Genomic DNA, 25,269 nt, shown 5'->3' with positions numbered 1-25,269 from the left:
TAGTATAGCAACAAAGGACATAAATGGGTAGATATTCAGGTTGTTTTCCACTGACGTCGGGGCAACTATGGAGGAGTACCTCAGGAGATGGAAACAATTAAGTTATCAACTGGACACATCAGACCGAATAAACTGAAGGCAGATGTGTAAGAAAATAGCATTTATTTAATTGAAACTCTGCATGGGTAATCGGAGAATATTTCAACACTTGTGGACTGGTGTATCTGTCATGCTTAAAGATGCACTACGATTGACCAGCGAAGAACTGTAACACTCTATCACGGATGGCCTCGCACAGGCAGGCACGCACACACACACACACACGCGCGCGCACACACACACACACACACACACACACACACACACACACACACACACACACACACACACACACACACCGTTTTGGATCGGTCAGCCTTTAAAGGGTATCTCATTTCCAACTTGAGATGAAACTTGACTGTAGCCGACCAAAACACAAGAGAGCAGAAGGGAAAACTGCAAGGAAATGATGCTATTTTGGGTAGTAAACAAAAAGACGGGCTTTTACTTGTCGGCAGCAGTAGAGAAAAGAGATGAGGCCACGACAAATGAAGGCAAAGAGTTAGTTGTTTAGTAAGCAGGCCTTCGAAACAAAAATCTTAAAAAATTAATCAATAATTATTTTAAGCTTTATGCATCTTAAAAGTTCACAAATTAGCTAGCATATTGATTGCAGTGATGCATTTTAGTAAATCCATCGAAGAAAATCAAACACGTGATAGAACACATGCACACTTTATATTTCATACAGAATTTTCTTTGTAAATTGTTCTATTTCTGTAACTATAAACCTTAAAAGCACATCAGCTTTACTTTCATAACTGAATCACCCGCACATGAAGCTCGCGCAAATTCTACAGTATTTGGCTACGCAGCGACAGTCGAAGCCACTCAGTCCATAGTTAGTATCCTCTTTGATCATACGATGACAGTCTGAACCTCCACTTCCTCTGGGGAGGTGATGACGTATTCCTCTTGCTGCTGCACCACCTGTATTCCCTCCTCCACGGCTTCCTCTGTGGTAACCATGGTAACTGTTCCCTCTGCCGTCTCCACGGTACCCGCCGTGGCCAGTAGCGTGCCGTCGCTGATGGCGGAGGCCAGCGTCATGGCGACCTGCTCCGTCAGGCTCTCGGGTGTCGCGATGGTGATGGTGTCACCGCAGTCGGAGATGGACGGGCCTTCCTCGTTCAGCCCCACATTTCGCACGATAATCTGGTGGCTGCCCGTCCCGCCGGCACCGTGGGACTGGCTGACAATTTGCTGCACCACTTTCATGATGTGGTTTCCCATCTGGGAAGGAGAGGTTTTATATAAGTGTTAGGGCTGGAGTTGTAGGATAATGCAGTTAAAATGACTTTCAAATCCTTTCATCCAACAATTAGACGGTGACATGACGTATAGAATATACATGTGTTTCCATTTGTGCCGCTGTCTGTTCATACCGACCTCATTTTGGCTATCTTGAATAAGTGTAACTTCTTCCTGCATTTCCTCCTCTGTTTGAGTCTGGAGGACAAGAGAAAAGCAAAGCAAATCCACAACTTAGTTATGATGTTTGTGCAGAAACCCTTGGGAATGACTAAATTCCTGCATTAAATTCCTATAAAATACTTTGTGTGATAATGAATTGTCTTTTTGTACTATTACAATTCACGAACAGTTTTTCAAAAAGCTATTTAAATGCTGTTTAAGTTCAATTTTTACTTTAGGGTTGATAAATAGTTGAACCCTCTGTAGGATCCATAACCTTCAACCCATTGTTTCCTGTAGCCAGAAAAGATTTATTATGGACCATTTGTCTTCACAGCCGGAGGTGTTTTTTTTAGTTTGTTTTTTTAACAGAGACAGAGTTTTGGTATCCTTTCATGAAACTCAATTCTGGTCAGTGATTTTCATTCTGTGCCTCATAGATACAATTTGCAAGAACAAGAACATGCCTGTAATTTCAGGTGATGCTTCTACAGATTTATCTACTCACATTCATCCGTTTCATAAATGTACATGTACGGTAGACTTTTGTATGCCTTTCCATCCTCTTCTTTCCTGAACTTATCTTTCCATCACAGCCCACAAAAATTTAAAACATATCTTCAATAAAAAAAACTATTATTTTGCCTGTGTTTTTAGATTTGGTTTATCTGGTATGACTAAATTGAAGCTCATAATTTGGCAACATTAAACTAAAATATTTCTACTAAATACTTCCCCCACAGCTCTAGTTTCTACACACCGTATCAGCAGCACTTTTGAATAATAAGTTCATACTGACAAATGAGACGTTAATTGCGACTACCGGCAGTTATGCGTCCCTCCTTTTAATGACTGAAATGTAGCGATCTACGCAAGAGCTCTTTGTATTTAGCCAAGAAAGGTGCCGAGTGTTCGGTTCTAATCAGTTCCCTGCAGATGTGGTCATTTTGTCGGATGTGAAGAGTGAAATCGTGCACTTTAGGTTTCACTTCATTCCGTGCTGTAACAGCAAGTACTTTGCTGTTGACTGCTGATGGTGAATACCTGCTGCGACTTCACTGATTGGCGCGTGGACTGATGTGCAACATGCTTCAAAGTTTGAACATGAGCAACAGCACATCAGCAGCTTCGTCGGTGTTATTTTTTTTTTGCCCATTCTGTTAAGCCCGCGTCCCTGTCGCGCTCACCTTGATGATGTACTCCTGTGTGTCTGCCACCACTGAGGAGAACTCCACCAGGACGGCATGAGGATCCTCCGACATGATGGCTGCTGTGGCGAGGCTGTCCGCTGATTCCTGCTCTTCTGTAACACCACCTTCCTGCTCACAGGAAGTTTCCTTATGGCAGCCTCCTTGTGGTAAAAAAAAAAAAAAAACTTGTGTTAGTAGATCGGCTTCTATCACTGCTGCCAATGCTTGCTTTGTTTTCCTTTGCCCTGTCCACCGCCCTGACCTTTAGCACGCATATGCCGATTTAGAGTCCCGTGCTCAGCAAAGCCCCGCGCGCATCTTGGGCACTTGAAAGGCTTCTCTCCAGTGTGGTGACGGATATGTCGTACCAGAGAGCCTTTCTCTCTGAAGCCTCTCAAGCAGAACTGACACACGTAGGGTTTCTCATCACCATGAGTCCGCTGGTGCACTTGCAAAGCATTCTTGAGCATGATAAAGAGAAATGTTAGGGACGGCAGTGAAATAAATGTATATCTGCAAAGTCCAATCCGACACAAACGCTAACGTCTTCTGTTAGTACTGCTAAATTACACCTAAATCACCTTGGTCTTGTATCCTTTGTTGCATCGGTTACAGCGGTAGGGTCTCTCATCTGAGTGGGCCCTCATGTGTTCACGTACATGGCCGATGGTCCTGTACAGTTTGCCGCACTCGCCACACTTGTATCTCCTCTCACTGACATGGACCTCCATGTGTTTCTTCAGCAGGTAACCAGTCAGAAACTCTTTTTGACACAGTGTACACTTAAAGGGCTTATAACCTGAATAAAGAAGAAAGGACACGCTGAGGAAAGGAAACATGACCTAGAAGGAAGATTAGAAGGAGGTGTACAGTGATACCACTGATGAAATCTCATCAGTGCTGGATGTGGACTTACCCAAGTGGCCTTTGACGTGAAAACGGAAATAATTCAAGCCTTTGAAGGAGCGGTTACAGTGTGGACATGTGTGCAGTTTTGATGATGTCCGATCATCCCCATCACCGGTTTCCTGCACACAAATATACACAAAAAAACACACACACACGCACAACAAACAGATGAGAAACGGCTACTTGAAAATGTGTGTTAAAAACAGACAACATGCAACAGTGGATTATGACTACAGATCGAGGCAGAGTTCAACTAAGCCTAACTTTAACAATTGAATTAATCATTTTTCATGGCTTCTGAAAGCACATGCTGGTCAATCCCCATTCCAGCCCTCTTAAACCTACCTCCTCCATCTCTACAAACTCCTCTTTAACTTGGATCTCAATGACGCTCTCGGCAGCATCAGCACGGTCAGAAACCATTTTATCCAACTCCTCAGTTGCCTGTGAAGTCTCCTCAACCACTGTTTCCTCTGTCCCCAGTGCAATACCAGAGTTGATGATGGCCTGGCAGATTAGATTGTCGCCTGCAGCTGCAGCAGCAGCCAGAGCCTCCGCCTGAGACTGTTCCACCACCACCTGGTCAGAGGCAGAGCAACGGGTCAACACAACAGATTGGATGAGAACTACAGGCAAAACTATCTAACATTAAAACCGTCCGACTCAACTTTTTTTTTCTCTCACATTCTCTGCAAAGATTTACCAAAATCATTTTAGGGAAATGAATGAGTGTGTATTATGTGTGTATTAGGATTCATAATGCAGTAAATACAGGACTGAAAATATGCATCCCCCACCTGTTGCTCCTGTGTTGTTCCATCTACCTCCATTGTGAAGTGCACCTGATGGAGGACCTCTTGGGAACCAGCCTCTACCACACTGACGACAGCAGTCTGGGCCTCCACCATCTCCTGCTCCTCTGGCTGCTGCTCCACAACGACAACCTCCTGTTGGCCAACCACTGCAGCTTGATCATCTTCGACCCCTGAAAGATTCACACAAACTCGATGGATCATTCTTTTTTTTAGTTTTTCTAAATTTACTTGTAAACCTAGTTCTCCAAAGATTTTCGTTTTGCACTTTGTAAATTAAAACAATATGATACCTAATTATGAGTATATAACACTTGGATTAATTCAACAGCTACAGTTCATTTGCTTTAGTAAGTTAGTTTCTTCAGCACAGACACACATAATAACAGCTGCTGCAGATTTCTTCATAAAAAAAACCTGACCTTTCTGCACTCCATCTTTGCTGACCAGGATTTCCTTGTACTGAACAAACCGGATCTTTTCAGTGCACGGTGTGAGAGCTTTAAGATGTCTGGTGAGAGCACCGGACTCTCTGAAGGACTGGCCACATAGGGTACACCGATACGGCCGCTCATCTGCAACAAAAAAAAGAAAAATCAGAATCATCGTGATGTAAAGATGTATGCAAGAATATCCGATTGAAACTTTGACTTCGGCTCGTTCTCCGCACCAGTGTGACGACGGTTGTGACGAATCAATGAACCTTTAGTACGAAACGAGGTCCCACACAGGTCACAGGAGAAGTTCTTGTGGTCACTGTGAGTTTTCATGTGAGTTCTCAAGATGTTAGTCTGTTGAGTAACAAAACTACATATTAGAGAGACATCCGTAACCCAATCTAACACACATACACACAAATGAAAATGTGTGACCCACCGTTTTAAATGTCTTTTCACAAAGTTGGCAAATGTAACGGCCCTCCTGGTTGACTTTGTAAATAAGCTTGTCACTGTCAGCACTGTCAGCATTGTCAGATATGGATCCTTCAGTCCTATCAGTGACTTTCAGTGAAGCAATTTTCTTCCTGCGACCTCGACCCATCATACCACAGCTGTCATCTGTGGGGGAAACAGACACAACATCTAGATCTGAGATCTAATTTATAGGCAGTTCAAATGATTAGTTGACTGAAAAAAAAGATTTGTCTCTTCCTCGTTTGCATTTGTGGCTCCGGAAAGTCTCTTGTTTTCAAGTGATTCCTTTTGTTTTACTTTCCGCATCTAATTGACGACTCCCTTGTGTCCTTATCTTGTGGCCTACAACCAATTCTGTATTACCATACGAAAGCAGATACAAAGGGAACGGGGTTGATTGTCAACTGTTTGTCACACTGTGTAAAAGCTGCCCTACGGGGGAGTGGGGTGGGCCTTTTTGCTGGACACCTCTCTTTGAGGGTACATGTATGTGTTCCTTCTTGCAAGAATAAATGCCCGATGTGTTTGATTTTGAACCAAGCCTCTGAGTAATTTTTCCAACATTAGTCAATCGGCAAAAATAATCATCAGCTATTTTTACTGAACATTTGGTCAACTCAGCTTCTTTAATGTATACATTTTATAATTTGCGAACATATATGGCAGTAAAGTGAATGTGTTGGGTTTTGGACTAAAAAAAAAAAAAAAGGCTTATAATAAACAAGCAGTTGGCAGAAGTCACCTCTTCACCTGCAGGAAATGTGTCAAACATTTTATGGACTAAACAGTGTAATCATGCAAACAACTAATGTTGCTGACCCACCGTTCGCGGTCTTCATTGGTTCTTCTGAACATCCAACTTCAGCTGTTTTCACCTCTGGGGAAGAGCTTCCGTTGGCTTCAGAAACCTGCAAAAAAGGTTGATATCAACATTTGTTCTACCGCTGTAAGCCTGCTGTTTAAAGAGGTTTCTACATATCACTGGTGGAATGTAACCAAGGAATGTTTTTCCAAGAACTGTACTTCAGGACATATTCAAGGTACTTGCACTTTATTTTATGCTACTTTATACTTTCACTCCACCACATTTCAGAAGCAAATATTCCACTTTGTACTCGACCACATTTATCTGACAGATTTAGTTACTTTTCATAATATAATTGTTAACACCTTTCCAATCCAGTGAACAAAGCATCTCTAAATTGGGTGATTTTGAATTAAAAAATTTCTGATAGTCTCAAGGATTAAATTCTTATTAAACAATTTAAAATCCTACATGATTCAGCTGGAAAATGACTCGTTACAAAGCTGAAAACAGGACGGTTTCGCTGAGCTTGTACAGTTTTTAGAGATAAAGTGTTCTTAAAGGACAGCAACACTACAAATACTGATTTGACAGAATATGACGCATAACTATAGCTCAACAATGTAAAGTAGTTCAAATGAGCAAAACCTTAATTTAATTCAACCCTTTATTACAGACTCAGGGTCCAGATAAAAGACATCACATGAAACAAAAGATATATTAGTGTCCCACTAAGAGACAGCCGTACCCGTGCAGCCACAACTGCCATTGGTAACGTTTAGCACGAAACCAAATGTCATTTTCTGAGTAATTTCGTGAACAAATAAACGTATACATGAGTTTCATGAGCACAGATTGTATTGACACTTAACATTTCACACACAACACAACGTCTTGCTCTCTTAAATACTAACAGCAGCAAATTGCAATTTACAAAACGAAAGCGGCAGTAACATTAATCCAAATGCATTGTACGCGCGTACTTATACTATCCGATACTTTGGAAACACTTTGTTGATAATGCTGGAGGATACCTTTACTTCAGCAGTGTTTTGAATGCACGACTTTAAAGCTCCAGTGGCGTGTTTTCACAGTGTGGCTATCCTGAATGCTTCTTTCGTTAATGCCGGATATATAAGCCCCCACTCATCACGGTCCATACCTGCTGGCTGACATCCTGGCTGCTCGCCTGTCGCGTCTCTGCACGCTTGCAGCCGTGCTGCAGCTTGTGCTGGATGAAAGCTTCCAGCGTAGAAAACTCGCACCGACAGCGTCCACACTTGTGCACATCTTCATCTAAAAGCAAGAGAGACAAACCCTTTCAGGATAAAAACAAAAAAAAACAAAACAAAAAAAAAAGCCGCGTTAAGTGTTTGCGCTGCGAGCTGCCACCTCGCCGGTGTGAACTTGGGCCAGGCAAGTCCGGAGGAAAAGCTCAAACAAAGCTAAATGCTGCTAATGGCTGCTGGCAGCATTTCACGACGGGAGGAAGTCAGCTAGGCCCAAACGCAACAAAAACCGATAAAACGTTTCGAAGTTTTGTTTTTAGCTGCCGAGCGGACTAACCTTCGTCTCCCAATGTAGTTTGAATGGTGATAGTTTCGCTGCCGTCGTTCGTTTGCTTCCTCTCTGTTTCTGCCGTATGATTATTTTCTACATTCATGTCGTTTGAATTCTCCGTCCCTGTCGCAACGCTGCAACGCGGAGGCAAAACATGGCGGATTTACGACCCCGTAGTCATAACAACAAAGGGAGGGAGGGAGGGGGGGGGGGGGTCCGTGCGTGTCTTGTCCTCCTCGGCTGAAAACAACACAACGTGTTGATCTGATTATGTGCGCAAATCAGGTGACAATCATTTACAAATGTCTCAAATACATTTGCACGCATGCAAATTCTATAGACAGCTCGTATTTGCCCTATTTTTCCAATATCTTTGGACGCTTAATGCGCAGGCTGCTGTTTTGCTCTCACACCTGTAAGGAGGATGAGTCATACATTACGTGGAGATGTTCATTTTTATTTTTATTTATTTATTTTATTTTTAAAAAAATATTGCACTCCTGTCCAGAATAAAGATTTCAATCTATTCAAGCACTCCCTGGATTATCCCAGTGGACATAGTGCAGATCTGGTTCTTCACGTTATCACGGGTCCCTAAAGAACACGTGAAAAGAGTTTTATACGTGGCGATCAAGTGTAAAACGCATAAACAAAAAGAAAACACAGATATTAAAAACGTGTTTTCCCAAAGTGCAAAACACAAAAAGAAAACAACATCGAATCAAGAGCAAGCAGGCCTGTGTTTTTAGTCTTATTTTTGTCTTTTGCACCCTTTGCGGCACTGTAGTTTCTCTCCTTAAAATATGTCCCACCCAGATTTGACACGTGTATGTCCTTAAAATAGATCCTATAGTTTGAATAAATATTTGTGTCTTGATATATTTTTTTTCTTCCACAAACAACTTTCAATTATCTCTTTAAAATTGCACATACTTCTTCATCCCTCGTTTACTGTAAAGTCCATTGTTTGTCCAGTCCAGTGTTTGTTGTCACTGTGGGGAAAAACATGTTTTTGAATGGAGGGAGAAGTTTCAAGGATCGTCTTCTAGGGTGATAAAAAAAAAAAAAAAAAATTGTTTTACTGTCCAAATGGCTCTTACACTGACCCTTGAAAATGACCCATGACACAGCAGTTTTTGTGGACAGAGTTCAATCATTGTAATGTCTATTTTTTTTTTTTATGGGCTTCCTTTAATTAATCTACTGAGGGGAAAAACATTACAAGGATGTTTAACCTATACTTCCTGTTTATATCTGACCATCTGAACCTCTTCCTCTCCTCCAGTCCCCCCTTTTCTCCCTTCTTAAGTGAACACGACCGCTTTCCACACTGTTAGACAGTAAGTCTACGCTGGAGTTGAATCACGCTATTCACGACACAAAAGTAAACAACAACAAAATACTTTACGGCAGTGAATATGGCCTCTCACTTCAGCGGCGTGTTGCAGTTGACGGATCTCGATGATTTTATCACTCCCTCCCAGGTAGGTTAGAGAAACTATTGTAACATGTTATAAAATGAGAGTTACTCCAGAAGGATTTGGTTAAAGTTAATGATTCGCGTCTTCTGTTAAAACAGCTGATGTTAATAGCGGAAACATCCTAACATGCTTACTTAACTGATCTCATCAGTGACGTCGTGTGAGTGAACAACCTAAAAAAAAATATAACCGCGACATTAAATCCTTCTTCACTAAAACTCACCTTAATATGATTTTAACTGAGTGTTTCTAATGTTACGAATCACAACGTGTCTGCCCAGTTAGCTCGCTGCTAATGATAGCGATGATGTAACAACGATGAAATAGTGATAATAGGTAATAACTTCAGTTATAGTCCAATGATTTGTTCGTTTCTTTTCTATTTTCTTTTATTTACTTCCTTACTCTTTCTCCTTCCTTTGTTGCTCTTACTCCTTTCTCTCAGTTGCCCCTTATTGCTGTTTTTTTTTAATTTTATTTTTTTAATATAAATTGCTGTGTTATCTAGGTTATAAACTTTTATTTAAGACAAAATAATTAGGAGTATTTCGTAGTTTGGTTTACACGTGTCGTCTGTATTTCGCAGGAATGTGTCAAACCTGTCAAAGTAGAGAAGAAACAGGGTAAATCTGTCGCCAAAATCCAGATAGAAGATGACGGCAGTTATGTCCAAGTCAACCAGGTGGGTATCAAGACTTTAATCCAAAATCGGTGTGTGAATTATCCAAATTTAAGCAGCATTTGCCTCAAATTAACCTGCGCTGTGTTTGTAGGATGGTGGGAAGCAGAAGCTGGAGAGAGCAAAGATCACACTGAATGACTGTCTGGCCTGCAGCGGCTGTATCACCTCAGCCGAGAGCGTCCTCATCACGCAGCAGAGCCACGAGGAGCTCTTTAAAGTGCTGCGTAACAACAAGGTACACATGTGATACTTGTGTATCATGCGCCTGGTTTGTAATGTGAAGAGTAATTGCGTCATTGGATTAACGTTTGCGTCTTTTTGGACTCCCAACACAGGCCGATGCGACAGAGCAGAAGGTTGTGGTGGTGTCGGTGTCGCCACAGTCCAGAGCCTCCCTTGCAGCACACTTTGACCTCAGCAGTAGTGAGGCAGGCAGGAGACTTACTTCTTTCTTTAAAGGCCTCGGTAAGTACGAATATGATTTTTTTTTTTCTTTTTCTTTTCTGTTTATTTAATGTAAATCATACATCACGAACATGGGTTGATTTAGGCAGACTTGGTAACCTCAATTATGATTGCAGGAGTTCATCATGTATTTGACACAAGCTTTAGTCGGACCTTCAGCCTGCTGGAGAGTCAGAGAGAGTTTGTGCAGCGTTTCCAGAGGAAGGAACAGGACGGCAAAGCCCTGCCCATGCTAACATCTGCGTGCCCAGGTATTCCTTTAAAAAACTCGTATGGGCTAAAAGTGAAATGTATTATGCTGGAGTGTCGTTACTGTGCTATGCAGCTCTCATTTCCTGTCCAGCACTCTACTGTCTGCTGTATAATAAGTGCAAAAATGCTCCACCCCAACAATGAATGTACAATATAGCTACTTCGGGAGAGAAGAAAACATTGTTAATTTTTTTTGAGCACGTATTATATTAGTTAAATATTGTTTTCGTATTTCCAAAAAATAAATTGACAAACATATTTCAAAACTCCGATGTGAAATTCCAGCCTGTAAAAGCACAATATAACATAATTGACTTCATTTGTATGTAGTTGTGTTAAGAGGGGAACCTGATAGTGGACCATTAACTGATATGCTTAATGAATGGCAAAAGATAATTAGTTTCTCTAGTTTAATAACATCTGTGTTTCTTGTATTTTTGATGTTATGTATAAAGACTATGAGTAAGTAAGATCCTGTAAGTGTGTTTTATTCAGGTTGGATCTGCTATGCAGAGAAGACCCACGGAGAATATGTTCTTCCATATATTAGTACCACTCGCTCCCCCCAGCAGATGATGGGTTCTCTGGTGAAAGGCTACTTTGCTGAACAACAGGTATGGCTTGAGTTTATGCATGTGGTTGATAAATGTATGTAGATGTATAGTTTTCAAAAAACAGACACTGATGAGTTGTCATTAAAGTATGTGTTGTGTGTGTCTTTAGGGGCTGAGTCCACAGCAGATCTACCATGTGGCAGTAATGCCTTGTTTCGACAAGAAACTCGAGGCCTCGCGCTCAGACTTCTACATGAGCAAAGCTGAGACCCGAGAAGTGGATTGTGTCATCACTTCTGGTACAGTAACTGCTCTTTCAGTGCCCTTTGTGTATATGAATATACAGCATCCTTTGTCTTATAAGCTTTTCTGGTGATTATCAGGAGAAGTTCAGAAAATGCTGGAGGAAAAAAATGTGTCTCTTAATGATGTGGAGCCTGCAGCCCCAGATGCAATGTAAGTTACGTGCCAGTTTTCTGGGTAATTTCTACCCTTACAAATAATTATAAAATTCCAGTTGAACAGGTGAACTCGCATGATATACATTGTTCTTCGCCCAGGTTCAGCAGTGTGTGTGGGGATGAGTTTCTGAGCCATGCTGGGAGTGGGTCTGGGGGTTACCTCCATAATGTCTTTACCTACGCTGCCAAGCAGCTGTTTGGAGAGCAGGTGAAGGAGCTCACCTACAAGATCCTCAGGTGAGCTTGTCTTCATTTCTTCAACCAGCAAAAGTGCTTCAGGCTCATTATACCCCCTGGGACAGTTAAGGTTGAATTCATCATGAACCAGGACAGGTTCTGCTCATGAAGTACATTAAAAGCAGTTTGATTTCTTTAAAATTACTTTCCTCATAAGATACAGTGATTTAGAATGTCACATTATCTGATCAGGATGTTGTTGCTTTATTTTTTCAGACCTACAGATGCAGTGCTAAACTTTTGTGTAAGAATGCTTAATTGCACCTGCTTATATGTCTTCTCCTACTTGATGCCACAGAAATAAAGACTTCCAGGAGGTGAGTCTCGAGAAAGATGGCGTCGTCCTGTTGTGCTTTGCTTCAACATATGGCTTCCGCAACATTCAGAACCTAGTGCAGAAACTCAAGAGGGGAAAGTCCCCTTACCACTTTGTGGAGGTTATGGCCTGTCCATCAGGTAAGGTGAAGTACACAGATGTCAACATTTACAAAAACCTTTTCTTTTATGTGAACCGTTGCAGTTTTGACATGTTGGTACAGCACGTTTGCCACATCAGATACATAGAGTTTTAATCCCGAGTCTTTTTTGCAAAACATACCACTGGCATGCTTTGAGTTATCAAAGGAGTAACTGCAAGCAGAATAATATTCCTTGGCTAATTTAATGTTTCCCTGTACCACTTGTTTCTATTCAGGCTGTCTAAACGGTGGTGGGCAGGTGAAGCCCTCAAATGGTCAGAACCCGAAGGACGTTCTACAGAAAGTGGAGGAGCTCTACAAGGCAGAGCAATCTCTGTCGCCAGAAGATGACACTCGTGTCGCCGAGTTGTACCAGTCCTGGCTTCACAGTGTAGGAGAGGAGAGAGCCAAAGAGCTGCTGCACACACAGTACCACACAGTGGAGAAGATGACCAACGGGCTCACAATGAAGTGGTGATGAATGTCATCGTTCGGGCCCCCCCCCCAACTATATTTGTGCATATTTCAGCAGACACTGACTACAAAGCCGTCCAATTAAATGTGACCATTTTCGTCTTATCTTCAAAGACGAGAGATTTGTGGGCAAAGCCGAATATGAGAAGTTCTGATGTTTGCCAATATACCTTTAAACCACTTTTCTCTTTGTCTAAAAGCTGCATGCTTTCCAAGGCGGAAGACCAGCTCAAAAACAATCCCTGAGCGAAGCCAAATTCTCTGTACGACCTGATAATTTGCCTTTACACTGCTGATCGTCCTTTCACACATATAATTAACAAATAATTCATTTTTGTGTGGCACCTGTTACACTCTGGAAATGTGAGTTGAAATGATTCAAAGCAAAATATAATCATTCCTTGTTTATTTAATGATTTTAGATATATGCATTTTGAAAAATAAACACATTATTTAATTATATCTATATGTTTGTATTTTTGAAACCTAAAGGACATGTCCAGAATATAGATTCAGACTGATACGTTTTATTGAATGATCTTCCCTCTGATGAACAGTTATGCCTCTTGTACAATGTGGATGGAAAATTTAGGATGAAAAGCAGAGATTTATATTCATAGTGAAGTACATTGCAATGTGTTTTCTACCATTGTGGTATAGTTTGTAACATACTGGATATCTATCCCAAAATACTGAGTATAATGTGCAGTCGTGGCAGACACATTTACTTAAATTGTACTTGATGGTAAATTATATCTGAAGCTTTCATCTGCAGAAATAAGAAAGAAAAGAGCAACTGGAAAATATGTATAGTTTCTATACTTAAACTACTTAGAATTAAATGAGTCTAATACAAATAATAGACATTAAGGGTTTTTTTGTTTTTGTTTTTGTTTTTTTATCCCCAAACCACTTATTTTAAGCAATAAATACACAAAACCCTTTGTAATCTCATCAGTGTTTTTCAGTGGAAATTGGTATTAGCAGATAATACCTGTGCAGTTACTGTGTGCATAAGAGACTGGGTGATCAGCCTTTAAATTAAATTTACATTGAAGGAATATTTAATTGAAGCAGCTTTACACTGGCCTTTTTATGCAGGTTTTATAACAACTCGTACCACTTGAGGGCCAGCCTGGCACCCAGTCAAACTTAAGAGTGAAAGCAACAAACACCAAACACAGCAGTTTTGTGTCCTGCTACATTCAGTCATTCACCTGATCCCTGGACGTCAAGGTCGGAGCAGCCCCCACTCCAAAGCCAACATGGCATGAGGAGGAAGTCTCTCCTTGGGCTTCTTAAATTTGTCTTTTTCCTTTCGCAGGACTCTCAGCACCTCTATAGGATCCGTCTTCCCTGTGAACTTTTGCACTCCTTCCTCACTGCGGTGAAGAGAATTAGAAAGAAAGATTAACAACTCAGACAAAGTGTAACAGAAACTTGTGGCGTGAAATGTCCTGGTCCTTCTCTACACACACAAGCTCCCCAGAACGGTCAGTTTTACAAACCTGTCCGACAGACGAATAATTTACATTTCTGATACACAGAAAGCCAACCGAGTACATACACAAGATACGTGTACTATATACACTATATTTGTCAATAATAGCTACAACAGTCGGACTGACTAAAATCCTAAAGGTCTCAGAGAAAGATAAACTCACTCATCCTTTTCACGTTCCATACATACTGTGTATAAATATCTAAACTTACGAGAGGCGAAGAAAAGGGTTGTATTCAAATTCCTCCATGAGGGTAGATGGCACTGTGGGTTTGTCATCATCATCTCTCGCCTGCAGACACAACAAAGACTGTAAAGAACCTGAGGAAAATTAATTTTGCTTATTTAAATTTAAGAGAAAGACTAAAGATTTTTGTAGGATGAAATGGACTTGTAGCAACGGGGAAGAAGATTTTATAGTTGACCATAACAAAATCCGAGAATATTGCAAGTTTTATTTCAGTAGTTTTCAGTATAACGCTCACCCTGGCCCAGCTCAGCATCTCTTTAACCTTTTCATTCTCTGGCTCCACCAGCAAGGCAAACTTCAGGTTCTTAATGGTGTACTCGTGTCCGCAGAACACCTTCTACACATAAACAAAGCCTCATTTAAAGAGATTAGATCACATCATAGCTTCACTATTGTAGTCATTCTGGGCTTTGTGCCTCTCTTAAGATGTTTTGTACTATGAAGTGATGCTGGACTCAATCCCCTCATTGTATGTGTGTGGATTTGTCACTGTGACTCAGTTTTATCCGAGGTCATGTCAGCTGTTTTTAACCCTGTGAATGCTGCGCACGACCAGGACAAATATTTCTTATTGCCACTCACCGTGTCTTGAGGCAGAGAACCAAGCACCTGGGTGAGGTTGTGGTACATCTGTTCTGCTGTGCCCTCAAGAAACCGTCCGCATCCACCAATAAACAACGTATCCCCTGGCAACCAAAAGAAAAGACAAAGGGATGTCTCAGAGGGCAGAGGTCAGTCCCTGTCACCACACACAACAAGAACAATTGATAGTGCGCTATTCAGCAATGTTTCATATCTCTAGCCACTCCAATTTGAGTTATTTAAAATAGGACACACAACTGATGCCGCACAAAGTGAGGCTTTTTGGCCTTTTATACACTGAGTGTTTTGTACTAAGGTATAAGCTGTATGGAGAAATCTGTGTCTTTGATTTTAACTGGTTCACCGGCTCGTTATGTTTACAGACAAAGACCTGTGAACACAGCAGGGGCGTCAGTGCACTCATCCTCCCAAACAAAGTAGCACATGTGACCAGAGGTATGGCAGGGAGTAAACAGGCACCTCACATTGATGGAGCTAAACTGCAAGTGGAGAAAAGACAATATCAAACGACAATATGGCAAAGACACAACAAGACAAACTGTATTGTTTCAGAATTTAGACACGTAAATCTTAACTAGGCATTGTCTTCAAGTAAAGACATTTTTTTTTTCCTGTTACTTTGTGGGCACCTTGAGCTCCTGAGCATTTGTGACTTTATCTGTGAGACCCCCGATCCGATCATCTCCCCCGTACACCCTCAGGCCAGGAACCTCCTTCAGCAGAGCCTCATTCCCTCGAGCGTGGTCCCTAATAAATTTGAAAAAGTTAGTTATTTCTTTAGCAGTGACTTATTTTAGTGATGTACTTCAGTTCTTGCCCACCGCCGTCTAATATCAAACACTCCTCTTACCAGTGATGGTGTGTTGTGAGAACAGCGATCAGATTCAAGCCTTCTCTCTTCACTATTTCTAGTAGCTGTCAAAAAAAAAAAAAAAAAATCAACAAACTGAAGCTATAAATTATGAAGACTTGCTACTTTTTTTTTATTCTGTGATGTTAAATGAGATATTTTTATGGTGAAAACATGTGATTTCATTGCATCCGTTTGACTTTAGAAAGTTGTAACAGGCATTTTTTACATTTTGACATAATATGCAACAAATAAAGAATTTAAGTGTCAGATTATGGAATAAGGAAAATCAGCATTTGTGGCAGCCCCATATCTGAAAGATTTATTGTCATTGCATATAATTATTCCTTTACCTATTTTTGTCTTATGTAATGCTTACACAGCTTTTTTTTTTTAATTATTATTATTTTTGTCATTTACTTCTTCATTCATCAAATCATGCTTAGATGTTATTTTTTTGTGTGTGTGTGAAATGACTTTATAAGATAATTTTTGGTTTTTTTCCCCCCTTTAATCCAGCCATCACAGTCCTTTTATTTAAATCCACTGTGCTGTGTTTTCTTGTTTTCGTACATGAACAAAAATATAGGACCAGAAAAATACTTATATTTGCTATACTTTGATGAAGTACAGCAAACGTGCATCACAAACACTTGAGTGTGTCCAATAATACGAGTCTCTCACCCGGTGCGGTACGGCAGGGTCCACAGCTACGGCCTGTTTACTCTGCTCCTCTATCACCAGGTACATGTAGTTGTCCTCCAGGATGGAGATCACCTTTACCTTCATGGCACCCACCCACACACACACACACACATGCGCAAACACAGTGCGCGACGCTTCAGGAAGAGATTTGACAAGTCAACGTTGCACACTGTGTCGACGATTATCCAGCTGTTTTCGGCACAAGTTGTTAACGCACTTCTAGTACTGTGTTCGGCATTAAAGCACGAGAGCTGCAAACTACGACGGTGTCACGAAGCTGAACACTTTCTGCAGCCCTAACATGAAGATGAAATATAAACGGTGCGATAAAACAAAAGGCTGTAACCGGGTCCGATTTTAGCGGATTATTCCTGTCCGTGACTGTGATTCTCTCAAAAATGATTATTCCACATTTCTGCATCCAGAGTAGGAAACTAGAGCGGCATCGTCGAGCCAAAGTGTCAAAACCAAGATATTTTAATCGAGCCGGAAACATTCAACTCTGCCTTTCAGTCCGAAACAGAGGTCTTCAACAGGGGGTCCGCGACCCCTGGGGGGTCCGCAGAGGTACTGCAGGGGGGTCCGTGAAGTCTTCGGTTGATTAAACAATTTGTTTTCCAAATTTTTTTCCCCACAAATTTAAATATCTTTAAATACACATTAACATGAATCCAACATATTGTAGCGAATGGATGAATGGAGGCAGAAGATGTTATTGTTATATTTCAGTCAGAAATGCACACATTCAGCGACACACAGGAGCTCTCTCAAACTGGGCACCGGTTCACTCAGCGCAGGACTAGCCTGGACCTGTCCCTCCAAGCCTCCTGCACTCCTCCAGTTTAATATAAAACACAATTTTATACAATATATATAGTAGGGGGTCCCTGCTCCATCTCTCTATCAGTTTGGGGGGTCTTTGGCCTGAAAAACGTTGAAGACCCCTGGTCTAAAATATATTTAGGGCCCGAGCACCGATGGTGCGAAAGCCCTATTGTTCTTCAATTAATTATTACCCTGCGTTATTATTATTCTCTGTAAACAGCTGCAGTTTTGGAGTGAAAAATGAAAGTTGGTACACGTGTCTCTCCCGGTGAAAAATTTAGTATTTTAGTGGAGTAGCGAGTTCGTTGTGACAAATCTTTGGCTCACTGCAACCTATAACTCCACAGTCCACAAATATTCATTCAAATGCGACCAACATTGCCACAGACATTCTTTGCATAGTAGATATCATGTTTTCAAGGGGGTCTGCAGTGATATTAAATATCTTCCTGTAATGTGTAGTGTATGCAAAACTTTTTCCAATTTCTCCAAACGTATTAACTTTACTAAAAGTTGAATCACCATCAACAGACCAAGGTGGAATCTGAACCATTAATATCAACCTTGGTGAAGTAGAATCTTTTACCTGTTGAGTTAACCAGACTGTCGGTTGAGTCGATGGAAAGCTCTGAGTGAACTCCGTGAAACACTTTCTCCGCTGCACCTCATTCATTAGCGCCGAAGATAGTCCAGCCGAATGCCGCTTCGGAACAATGACCTCAAGAGGACGCGGGTTCGAGCCCCGCTCAAGGTAATACACATGGTTCACGGAGGGCGAGTCTCCCTAAGGGTATGCCACATGGGTTCAGGTCATACTAATACCAAACCAAAGTTCAACAACATAATAATAAATAACTTATTACAAAATATCTTCCAAATCTTATTGGATTTCTGTCCAAACTACCACAAACTGTATCCCTCAAAATCCCATTAATACATTATAATGTATGAGTTCTGCTCCAAACAGTGATTAAAAAAAAAGGCATACCCAAAAGTCACTTTTGTATATAGTATATTGTATATAGTATAGCCAGGGTGATGTGGCTAAGTTTGACGTTTCGCCGTGACGGGGAGTTGATGTTTAAAGTCAAACGATGCTCCAAACCTCCTGAAACTTTGCACATGCGTCAGGCACCAACTTCCATGAGTTTTTGAAGATGTTAAAGCTGCCAAAAAAAGCCAATTATTTTTTTTGTAAGAATAAGGAACGAGAGCGAGAAAAAAATGTAAACTGCAAGCGGGAATATGCGTGCTGCACGTCGGGGAGCCGGCGGCCCCGACCCGCTGGATTTTCTGTAAAACACTTAAATGGGAAGCTCTGATTACTTACGTAAGTAAAGGAATTTATTTATTTCCATGTACAATTTCGAGATACTCAGTATTTTTTCATTTAGTTATTACTTTGCAAAAATTTGTATATCATACATTATGATGATCAAATGTTTGACATATGATGTGTTGATTTAGACTGAACAACCCAACAGTGTAGAAAGTAGTCACAGGCCCTACATACCAATGACATATGGTTATACTTCCCTAATTTCATTTTAATAGTTCAATGACATCACATGTATAAAAACTCAATGACCTGATTCGGCACAAGTATCTTCTATTTTTGATACTTGAACAGTTTTGCTTTTACTTACCACTAAATGACTGAGATGTTTTATTGCTTTTTGCAAAGAACTTAATGCAATATTCTTTGTCAGATTGTACTTCACCAGCAAAAGAGCATTTATGACATCTGATAATTAATGCTAAAACTAACAAGTAGACAATGCTGTGCTCACTGAATGCTTTTAAATGAAATTAGAAATAAAAATGACACCGCTGGATTTTACATATAATCAACCAAACTAAAGAGCTTTTAAGCGAATATGAAAATAGATGACATGAAGAAACATTCACGGTCAGAAGAAAACATGGATACAAATCTTTACCTCTGTAAATTCGTACTCGTTACCGAATCAGTTCACAGAAATTTCAGCCATATTTTGATTACATGTTTCAAAGTTAAACAATGAATGACAGCAGTTTGTACATCAACATTTTCAACAGAATACTAAATAGGCTCTAAAACTCTCAATCATTTACAGATTAACAAAGTCAAATTTATCATTTTAAAGCATTCACTTCATGGCCATAGTATTGCTTAAGATTACCAGACCAACATCTAACAAACAAAGCAAATACAATTAAAGGAATGGCAGATAACTTCAAAGCCCTATCACTACTGAACCTAGTGATAAAATGTGTGTACCTTCAGTGAGTGAATGTAGTGGATCTATTAAGATGAATTGCAGGTATCTAGTATATCAATGACAGCTTGCGGTGTTGTAAGCCGTTGAAACGGTCACGAGTGCACAGAACTTCACTCCTTGGGCACCCGGAAGCCATCTTTTTCTTTCCGGAGACTTCTCATGGTTTCAACTGGGTCCGACTGCTTTACATGGTCCTGAACGGACTTCTCTCTAAATTAAACATTAAAAACACAAGTGAAAGTCAGGCAGCACTTTAAATGAAATTAGCTCTGAACAAACTACAATCATCCGGAGTTACTAGTAGTAAGATGAACATACTTTACTCTCATAAAGGGGTTAAAAGTAAATTCATCTGCCAAAGTAGATGGAATAGTTGGTTCTCCGTTGCTGCACTTCTCCTACAGAAATATAAACACAGAAGTATTTTTTTTTTTTTTACTCAGTGGTTTCGATGGTTGATCTTCTGATTGAGGCGACGTCTGCTTGGATGGGACATGTCAATCACATACCTTCGCCCATGCTAGCTTCTTCTGAATGACTTCATTGTCTGGTTCCACATGACGTGCAAATTTCAGGTTGCTGACAGTGTACTCATGGCCGCAGTAAACACGCTAAAACACAAACGCACCACAGTTAGTAAGTCACGCAAATTAAACATACTTTGTCTGTACAGAACATTTCCAAAAGAACAAAATGAAGAACCAACCTCAAACTAAATACAGAGTTTTCTCCCATCTGATAATGTACAAAAATTAAGATTTACGTTCTCATTTTTGAGTCTTGAATTTTCTTTTGCTTAAGAATTATTCATGTCTTCATATTACATTTAGACTATGTGACGGCTTTTGAACTAACATCCAGAGTATGTATATTTACCGTTTCAGGAGGCAGCCGTCCCAGAATTTCTATCAAGGCTTTGTACATCTGCTCCGCTGTGCCCTCGAAAAATTTACCACAACCAGCCACAAACAGTGTATCCCCTACATGGGAAAAAAAAAAAAAGAAGAGAGTCCTTGACACATGATAAGAGTGCTGACTTCCATCATGTGGTGATGGTTAAAGGGATTGGAAGTACCTGTGAAGACAGCTGGTGGCTCAGAGCTGTTTTCTTTTGTCACATAGTAGCAGATGTGACCAGTCGTGTGACAAGGCGTGAACAGGCATTTGACATTGAGTGATCCAAGCTTAAAAAAAAATTAAAATAAAAAGCACCGTTAAGCTAACGCGAGTCATTTGGGGGCTTATATTTGAATTGTCAAAAATGTTGATGGTCTCACTTTGAAACTGTTCGAATGAGAAACTTTCTTTGTAAGAGCATCAACTCTGTCGTCTCCGCCGTAAACCCTCAGTCCTGGCATTATCTTCACCATCTTCTCATTTCCACTGGCATGATCCCTAAAACAGAAAATGGTCAGTTTATCATGGCTATACTTTGGTCCAGCAGAAGGCTGGTTTCATGGAGCATTTTTGTTGTCTGGAGGCTGGTGTGCGAGTACAGTATGCCTTTGCCAGCCGCTATAAATTTGCGAATGATAAAACATAACGTGCATCTTACCAGTGGTGATGGGTGGTCAGAATTGTTGTGAGTTTTACGCCATGTTTTCGGACAGCTTCCACGACCTGTTGAAAGGGGTCGGACTGAGGTTGATTAGTCGATCACAGCAAATCACCAACAATAATTAAGTCGTTTAAGTCGTTTATCAAAGAGAGCAAAGTTGTTGGTTCCAGCTTTTATTATGCGAGGGTTTGCCATTTTTTTCCGTATCATTATAAACTGATTTTGGACTGAGGAGAATACTTTGAGTAAAGAGAACGTAAATAAAATGTAATCATTCAATACAGCAATAAACTAAAGGATTGACACGCTATAATATAGTACTACAAAGGGCAATCAAAAAGTTCTAAATTTTGCTCTTATCGCACACGAACAGTACACAGCAATGTGACATGCACAGAGCTGGTGGGAAGCTTCAACCTTCATGAGAAAGTATATCAAGTAACATCGCTTGATCAACATCAGCACCCGAGTTACATACATTTTGTGACCGCTGGTATGTGGGCATATGCAGGTAGAGAGAGAGATCTAATCTGCAAAATGCATTTAAAGGAGAGCAGAGAGGCCTCTCCAAGAATGATATTAAATCCTATTTATATAGCATTATTGTTGGATTACTATTTTTGATGCATTTACTTGAATTGTAGTTTTACAATACCCCTCGTCTTGTAAACTTAATGCATTTTTTTTGCAGCTCCATCACAGCTTTTAGGGGCATTCTGGGATATCTTGAGGCATTTTTTTTTTTTTTTTTAATTTTTTTCCCCCCTTTAATATGATATAATATCCGCACAGACCTTTATCGGCTCAACGGGGTCAACAATAGCCGCTTCTCTGGAGTCCACGTCGATCAGCAGGTACATGTAGTTGTCACTGAGTGCAGGGACGAGTTCAATCCTCATGTTTGCTTGTTCCACCACAGAAGATTTCCTCACTGCGCCGTGAAGGAGAGCAGCCGCCTGCGCCTGGACTTCCACAGGTGCTTCACGAGAAGAAACAAAAACAAAAACAAAAACAAAAAAAACACGGCAGACTGACATGAAGACACGATCAGGTCATCTTAATAACTTTTTATTTCTATATACATTAAAAAAAAAAAAATATATATATATATATATAAATAAATGTCTGTAACATAGTTCTCAGGTATATGAAATGCCTCAAACACGAGGAAACTTCACACACAACCCCGCAGCCTGTCAACCGGTCAGCTGACTATGTAGCTTAAATGCTAACTGTAAAAAAAACAAAAACACATTAGCGTCATTTTTTTTTTTTTGACGTGGCAGCCACAGCTTTACTCCAACAGGACCGTGACAGGAGGAGATTACGCAAAGACGAGTCTCTTCTCAGACGAGGCCAGCTTGGGTTCATCTCCAGCTCCCGTCTCGAGCCGACGAAAGATAAAACAACATCCAGTAACTCACCTAAACATCCAGGTTAACACGCGCTAATAATAATAATAATAATAATAATAACAATAAAAAAAAAAAGCGTGCGAAAGGAGGTTAACCGCGAGCGGACATACCTAATTTGAAGGCGGTGACAGCTCCCACTAGAGAGCAGGCACTCCCCACGAGTGACCTGAAAAACATCACCACGGCGGCTGCAGTCTTATCACGTTTGGACAAACCAGAAAAGTTTGGTTGTGGTTCAGCTCTGACTCCGCCCTCTTTTAAACTTTACCCTCTCAGACTCAACCAATCGAGCCCGGAGGAGCAGATCGCGGATAAGTGTTTTAAAAAACAACAACAACAACAACAACAACCGGGTTGTTGTTTTATTTATTACAACTGCGCCGGTGTTGACGACGATTTCTTGATAAACTCCTGAAGTACGTCGATATAATAGGAATTGATTTTTATTTTTATTTTATTTTTTTTATTTTTTTACTTGAGTTTTTGTCCATTCAGGCTTTCCGTAGGTTGATAATACAGTGTCATTGGTATTGTCGGTCAAAGTTTAGTGAAACTAGTCCTGGCTGCTCCGGAGCGGCGAAACCACACATAGTCTCACATTTCTCTCCACGATGACGGCACGGAATATATCTCGGTTTTGGGAGTGGGGGAGAAAGATCATTTGTGTCGGGAGAAACTATGCAGACCACGCAAAAGAGCTGAAAAATGCGATTCCTACGGAGCCCGTGTTGTTCCTGAAGCCCCCGTCTGCATATGTAACAGAGGGCTCCCCCATCCTGGTGCCTCTGTACACCAGTAACCTGCACCATGAAGTGGAGTTGGGGGTGGTCATCGGGAAAGGGGGGACGGCCATCCCGCAGTCCGCTGCTATGGAGCATGTGGCGGGTTACGCTCTGTGCTTGGACATGACAGCCCGGGACATCCAGGACGAGCTGAAGTCCAAAGGGTTGCCCTGGACCCTGGCCAAAGCTTTCAACACCTCCTGCCCCGTCAGTGAGTTCATCCCCAAAGAGCGCATCGCTGACCCGGGAAACGTCAAGCTGTGGCTCAAGGTGAACGATCAGCTGCGGCAGAGCGGCTGCACCGCTCAGATGATATTCTCCATCCCTTTCCTCATCAGCTACATCAGCGACTTCATCACCCTGGAGGAGGGAGATCTCATCCTGACCGGGACCCCGAAAGGAGTCTCCGCCGTGCAGGAGCACGATGAGCTACAGGCTGGGATAGAGGACGTTGTCACCATGAGCTTCAGAGTGGACAGACAAGAACGATAGTGAAACAGAAGAGACTTGAGAGGCACAAGAAACGCGGGTTGAATCTGTCTTTTAAATTCTTGTTCCAATACCTGTAAGGATCAGCAGATGGCAGTGCTGGACCATCAAGACCACGTTTCTCTCGTGGTTTCTCGTGACTTTTCGCAGCCTTGCACAGTATTTGAGAAGGACGGGAGTTTGCAGCACATTGACTGATCTCAGCAACGTCAAAGGTGCTTATGATCTGTTTTAGTGGACCTCTTACTCAAACCAGGGATGTGAAAAATTGTTCATTTACCAAATTCTCACTGTCTTCACAAGTAAATTTTTCAAACACCAACACCAAACATTCTCTGGTTCCAGCTGCTCATTTGTGAGGATTTGATAGTAAAATCAGAATTGTTTCTGACCAAGCAAAACCTTTGAGGACATCACGTTTGTTCTCAGGAAATTGTGAAAACCGCTCTTTTCTGATCAAGATCAAATGATTGAGATAATAACCAGCAAATTCATTGTTCATTAAAATGATATATAAATGCATAATAAAGTACTTCTACAGACAAAATGTCCGGCCTTGTCAATTTTTCTAAAACAGTACAGTACATCTGTATGATTATTTTGTATTAATGCATTAAGGTGTTCGCCTTTTAATATTGTAGCTGGTTGGGGTGAAGGAGTTGAGTTATTATACCTTTTCTGTTGTATACTGAGGAAAATATATAAAAAGTGTCATTTTTTCCCAGTAGTGGAGTAGATTCGTCTTGAATGGAAATACTGAAATACAACTACTTCATAATTTCAGTTAAATCCAGTACACAATACTTGGAGTCCACCACAGCAGATGATTCGTTGCAAAAAGCAATAAATACATCTTTGATAGTGGAGCTATCATTGACACAATAACTTCCAAATGATGCTTTTATTAAACAATAAAACCATACAGTATAACACCAGACCCCAAATGTAAAGATAACAGTGCCCTATAGGTACAGTAAATATATTCCATTTAAAGGATAATATGTATAGAGGACCGTCTATAGCATTTGCACACCAAAGAATTTCCTGTATTTTTCCAACTTTTGTACTTGTGACATCGTGCTATTTCAAATAAGAGGATATACATTCACTTTAATGACACAGGCTGAAATGATGTGGTATTTCCATCGGAAGTTAAATAGAGTTTACACTGGATGAGTACAAGTTAAGAAAATAGTCATATCAGTGAGGGAGTTTAGAGGACAGACGGTTTGGCACCGTCTATCTGTGGTTGTGGTTAAATTTG

The 25,269-nt window shown here is 40.8% G+C and overlaps 5 protein-coding genes across 5 annotated transcripts; 2 read left to right on the top strand and 3 right to left on the bottom strand.

Moving 5' to 3' along the window:
• Window positions 1–145: 145 nt before the first annotated feature.
• On the bottom strand, window positions 146–7,848 carry e4f1 (E4F transcription factor 1). The gene is made up of 14 exons (XM_069143732.1): window positions 7,709–7,848; window positions 7,305–7,438; window positions 6,161–6,245; window positions 5,300–5,481; window positions 5,094–5,214; window positions 4,846–4,998; window positions 4,409–4,596; window positions 3,957–4,190; window positions 3,619–3,730; window positions 3,284–3,501; window positions 2,965–3,163; window positions 2,700–2,863; window positions 1,489–1,548; window positions 146–1,332 (listed from the first exon to the last, which is right to left on the bottom strand). The coding sequence occupies exons 1-14, from the start codon at window positions 7,803–7,805 to the stop codon at window positions 958–960; spliced, it is 2,322 nt and encodes a 773-aa protein (XP_068999833.1). The 5' UTR covers window positions 7,806–7,848; the 3' UTR covers window positions 146–957.
• A 1,261-nt stretch (window positions 7,849–9,109) lies between these two features.
• On the top strand, window positions 9,110–13,228 carry narfl (nuclear prelamin A recognition factor-like). Its single transcript, XM_069143730.1, has 11 exons — window positions 9,110–9,186; window positions 9,770–9,865; window positions 9,957–10,100; window positions 10,201–10,330; window positions 10,447–10,581; window positions 11,078–11,196; window positions 11,306–11,435; window positions 11,520–11,592; window positions 11,697–11,834; window positions 12,133–12,290; window positions 12,529–13,228. Exons 1-11 carry the CDS (start codon window positions 9,121–9,123, stop codon window positions 12,768–12,770), a joined length of 1,431 nt encoding a protein of 476 aa, XP_068999831.1. The 5' UTR covers window positions 9,110–9,120; the 3' UTR covers window positions 12,771–13,228.
• LOC138194766 (hydroxyacylglutathione hydrolase-like protein) lies at window positions 13,156–17,160 on the bottom strand. Its single transcript, XM_069143731.1, has 8 exons — window positions 16,655–17,160; window positions 15,971–16,035; window positions 15,750–15,867; window positions 15,491–15,599; window positions 15,100–15,203; window positions 14,753–14,854; window positions 14,480–14,559; window positions 13,156–14,148 (listed from the first exon to the last, which is right to left on the bottom strand). The coding sequence occupies exons 1-8, from the start codon at window positions 16,757–16,759 to the stop codon at window positions 13,998–14,000; spliced, it is 834 nt and encodes a 277-aa protein (XP_068999832.1). The 5' UTR covers window positions 16,760–17,160; the 3' UTR covers window positions 13,156–13,997.
• Window positions 17,161–18,831: 1,671 nt separating this feature from the next.
• LOC138194763 (hydroxyacylglutathione hydrolase, mitochondrial-like) lies at window positions 18,832–22,958 on the bottom strand. Its single transcript, XM_069143728.1, has 9 exons — window positions 22,845–22,958; window positions 22,114–22,298; window positions 21,317–21,381; window positions 21,039–21,156; window positions 20,837–20,945; window positions 20,638–20,741; window positions 20,271–20,372; window positions 20,080–20,159; window positions 18,832–19,971 (listed from the first exon to the last, which is right to left on the bottom strand). Exons 1-9 carry the CDS (start codon window positions 22,909–22,911, stop codon window positions 19,872–19,874), a joined length of 930 nt encoding a protein of 309 aa, XP_068999829.1. The 5' UTR covers window positions 22,912–22,958; the 3' UTR covers window positions 18,832–19,871.
• A 110-nt stretch (window positions 22,959–23,068) lies between these two features.
• Window positions 23,069–24,542, top strand: fahd1 (fumarylacetoacetate hydrolase domain containing 1). Its single transcript, XM_069143729.1, has one exon. The coding sequence runs from the start codon at window positions 23,346–23,348 to the stop codon at window positions 24,006–24,008; it is 663 nt and encodes a 220-aa protein (XP_068999830.1). The 5' UTR covers window positions 23,069–23,345; the 3' UTR covers window positions 24,009–24,542.
• The last annotated feature ends 727 nt before the right edge of the window (window positions 24,543–25,269 follow it).

This window comes from Embiotoca jacksoni, unplaced genomic scaffold (assembly GCF_022577435.1).
Source record: "Embiotoca jacksoni isolate LCO1_2020_lvr unplaced genomic scaffold, fEmbJac1.0.p SCAF_113, whole genome shotgun sequence".
NCBI classification, from domain to species: Eukaryota; Metazoa; Chordata; class Actinopteri; family Embiotocidae; genus Embiotoca; species Embiotoca jacksoni.
This window is presented reverse-complemented; position numbering and strand designations above follow the sequence as displayed.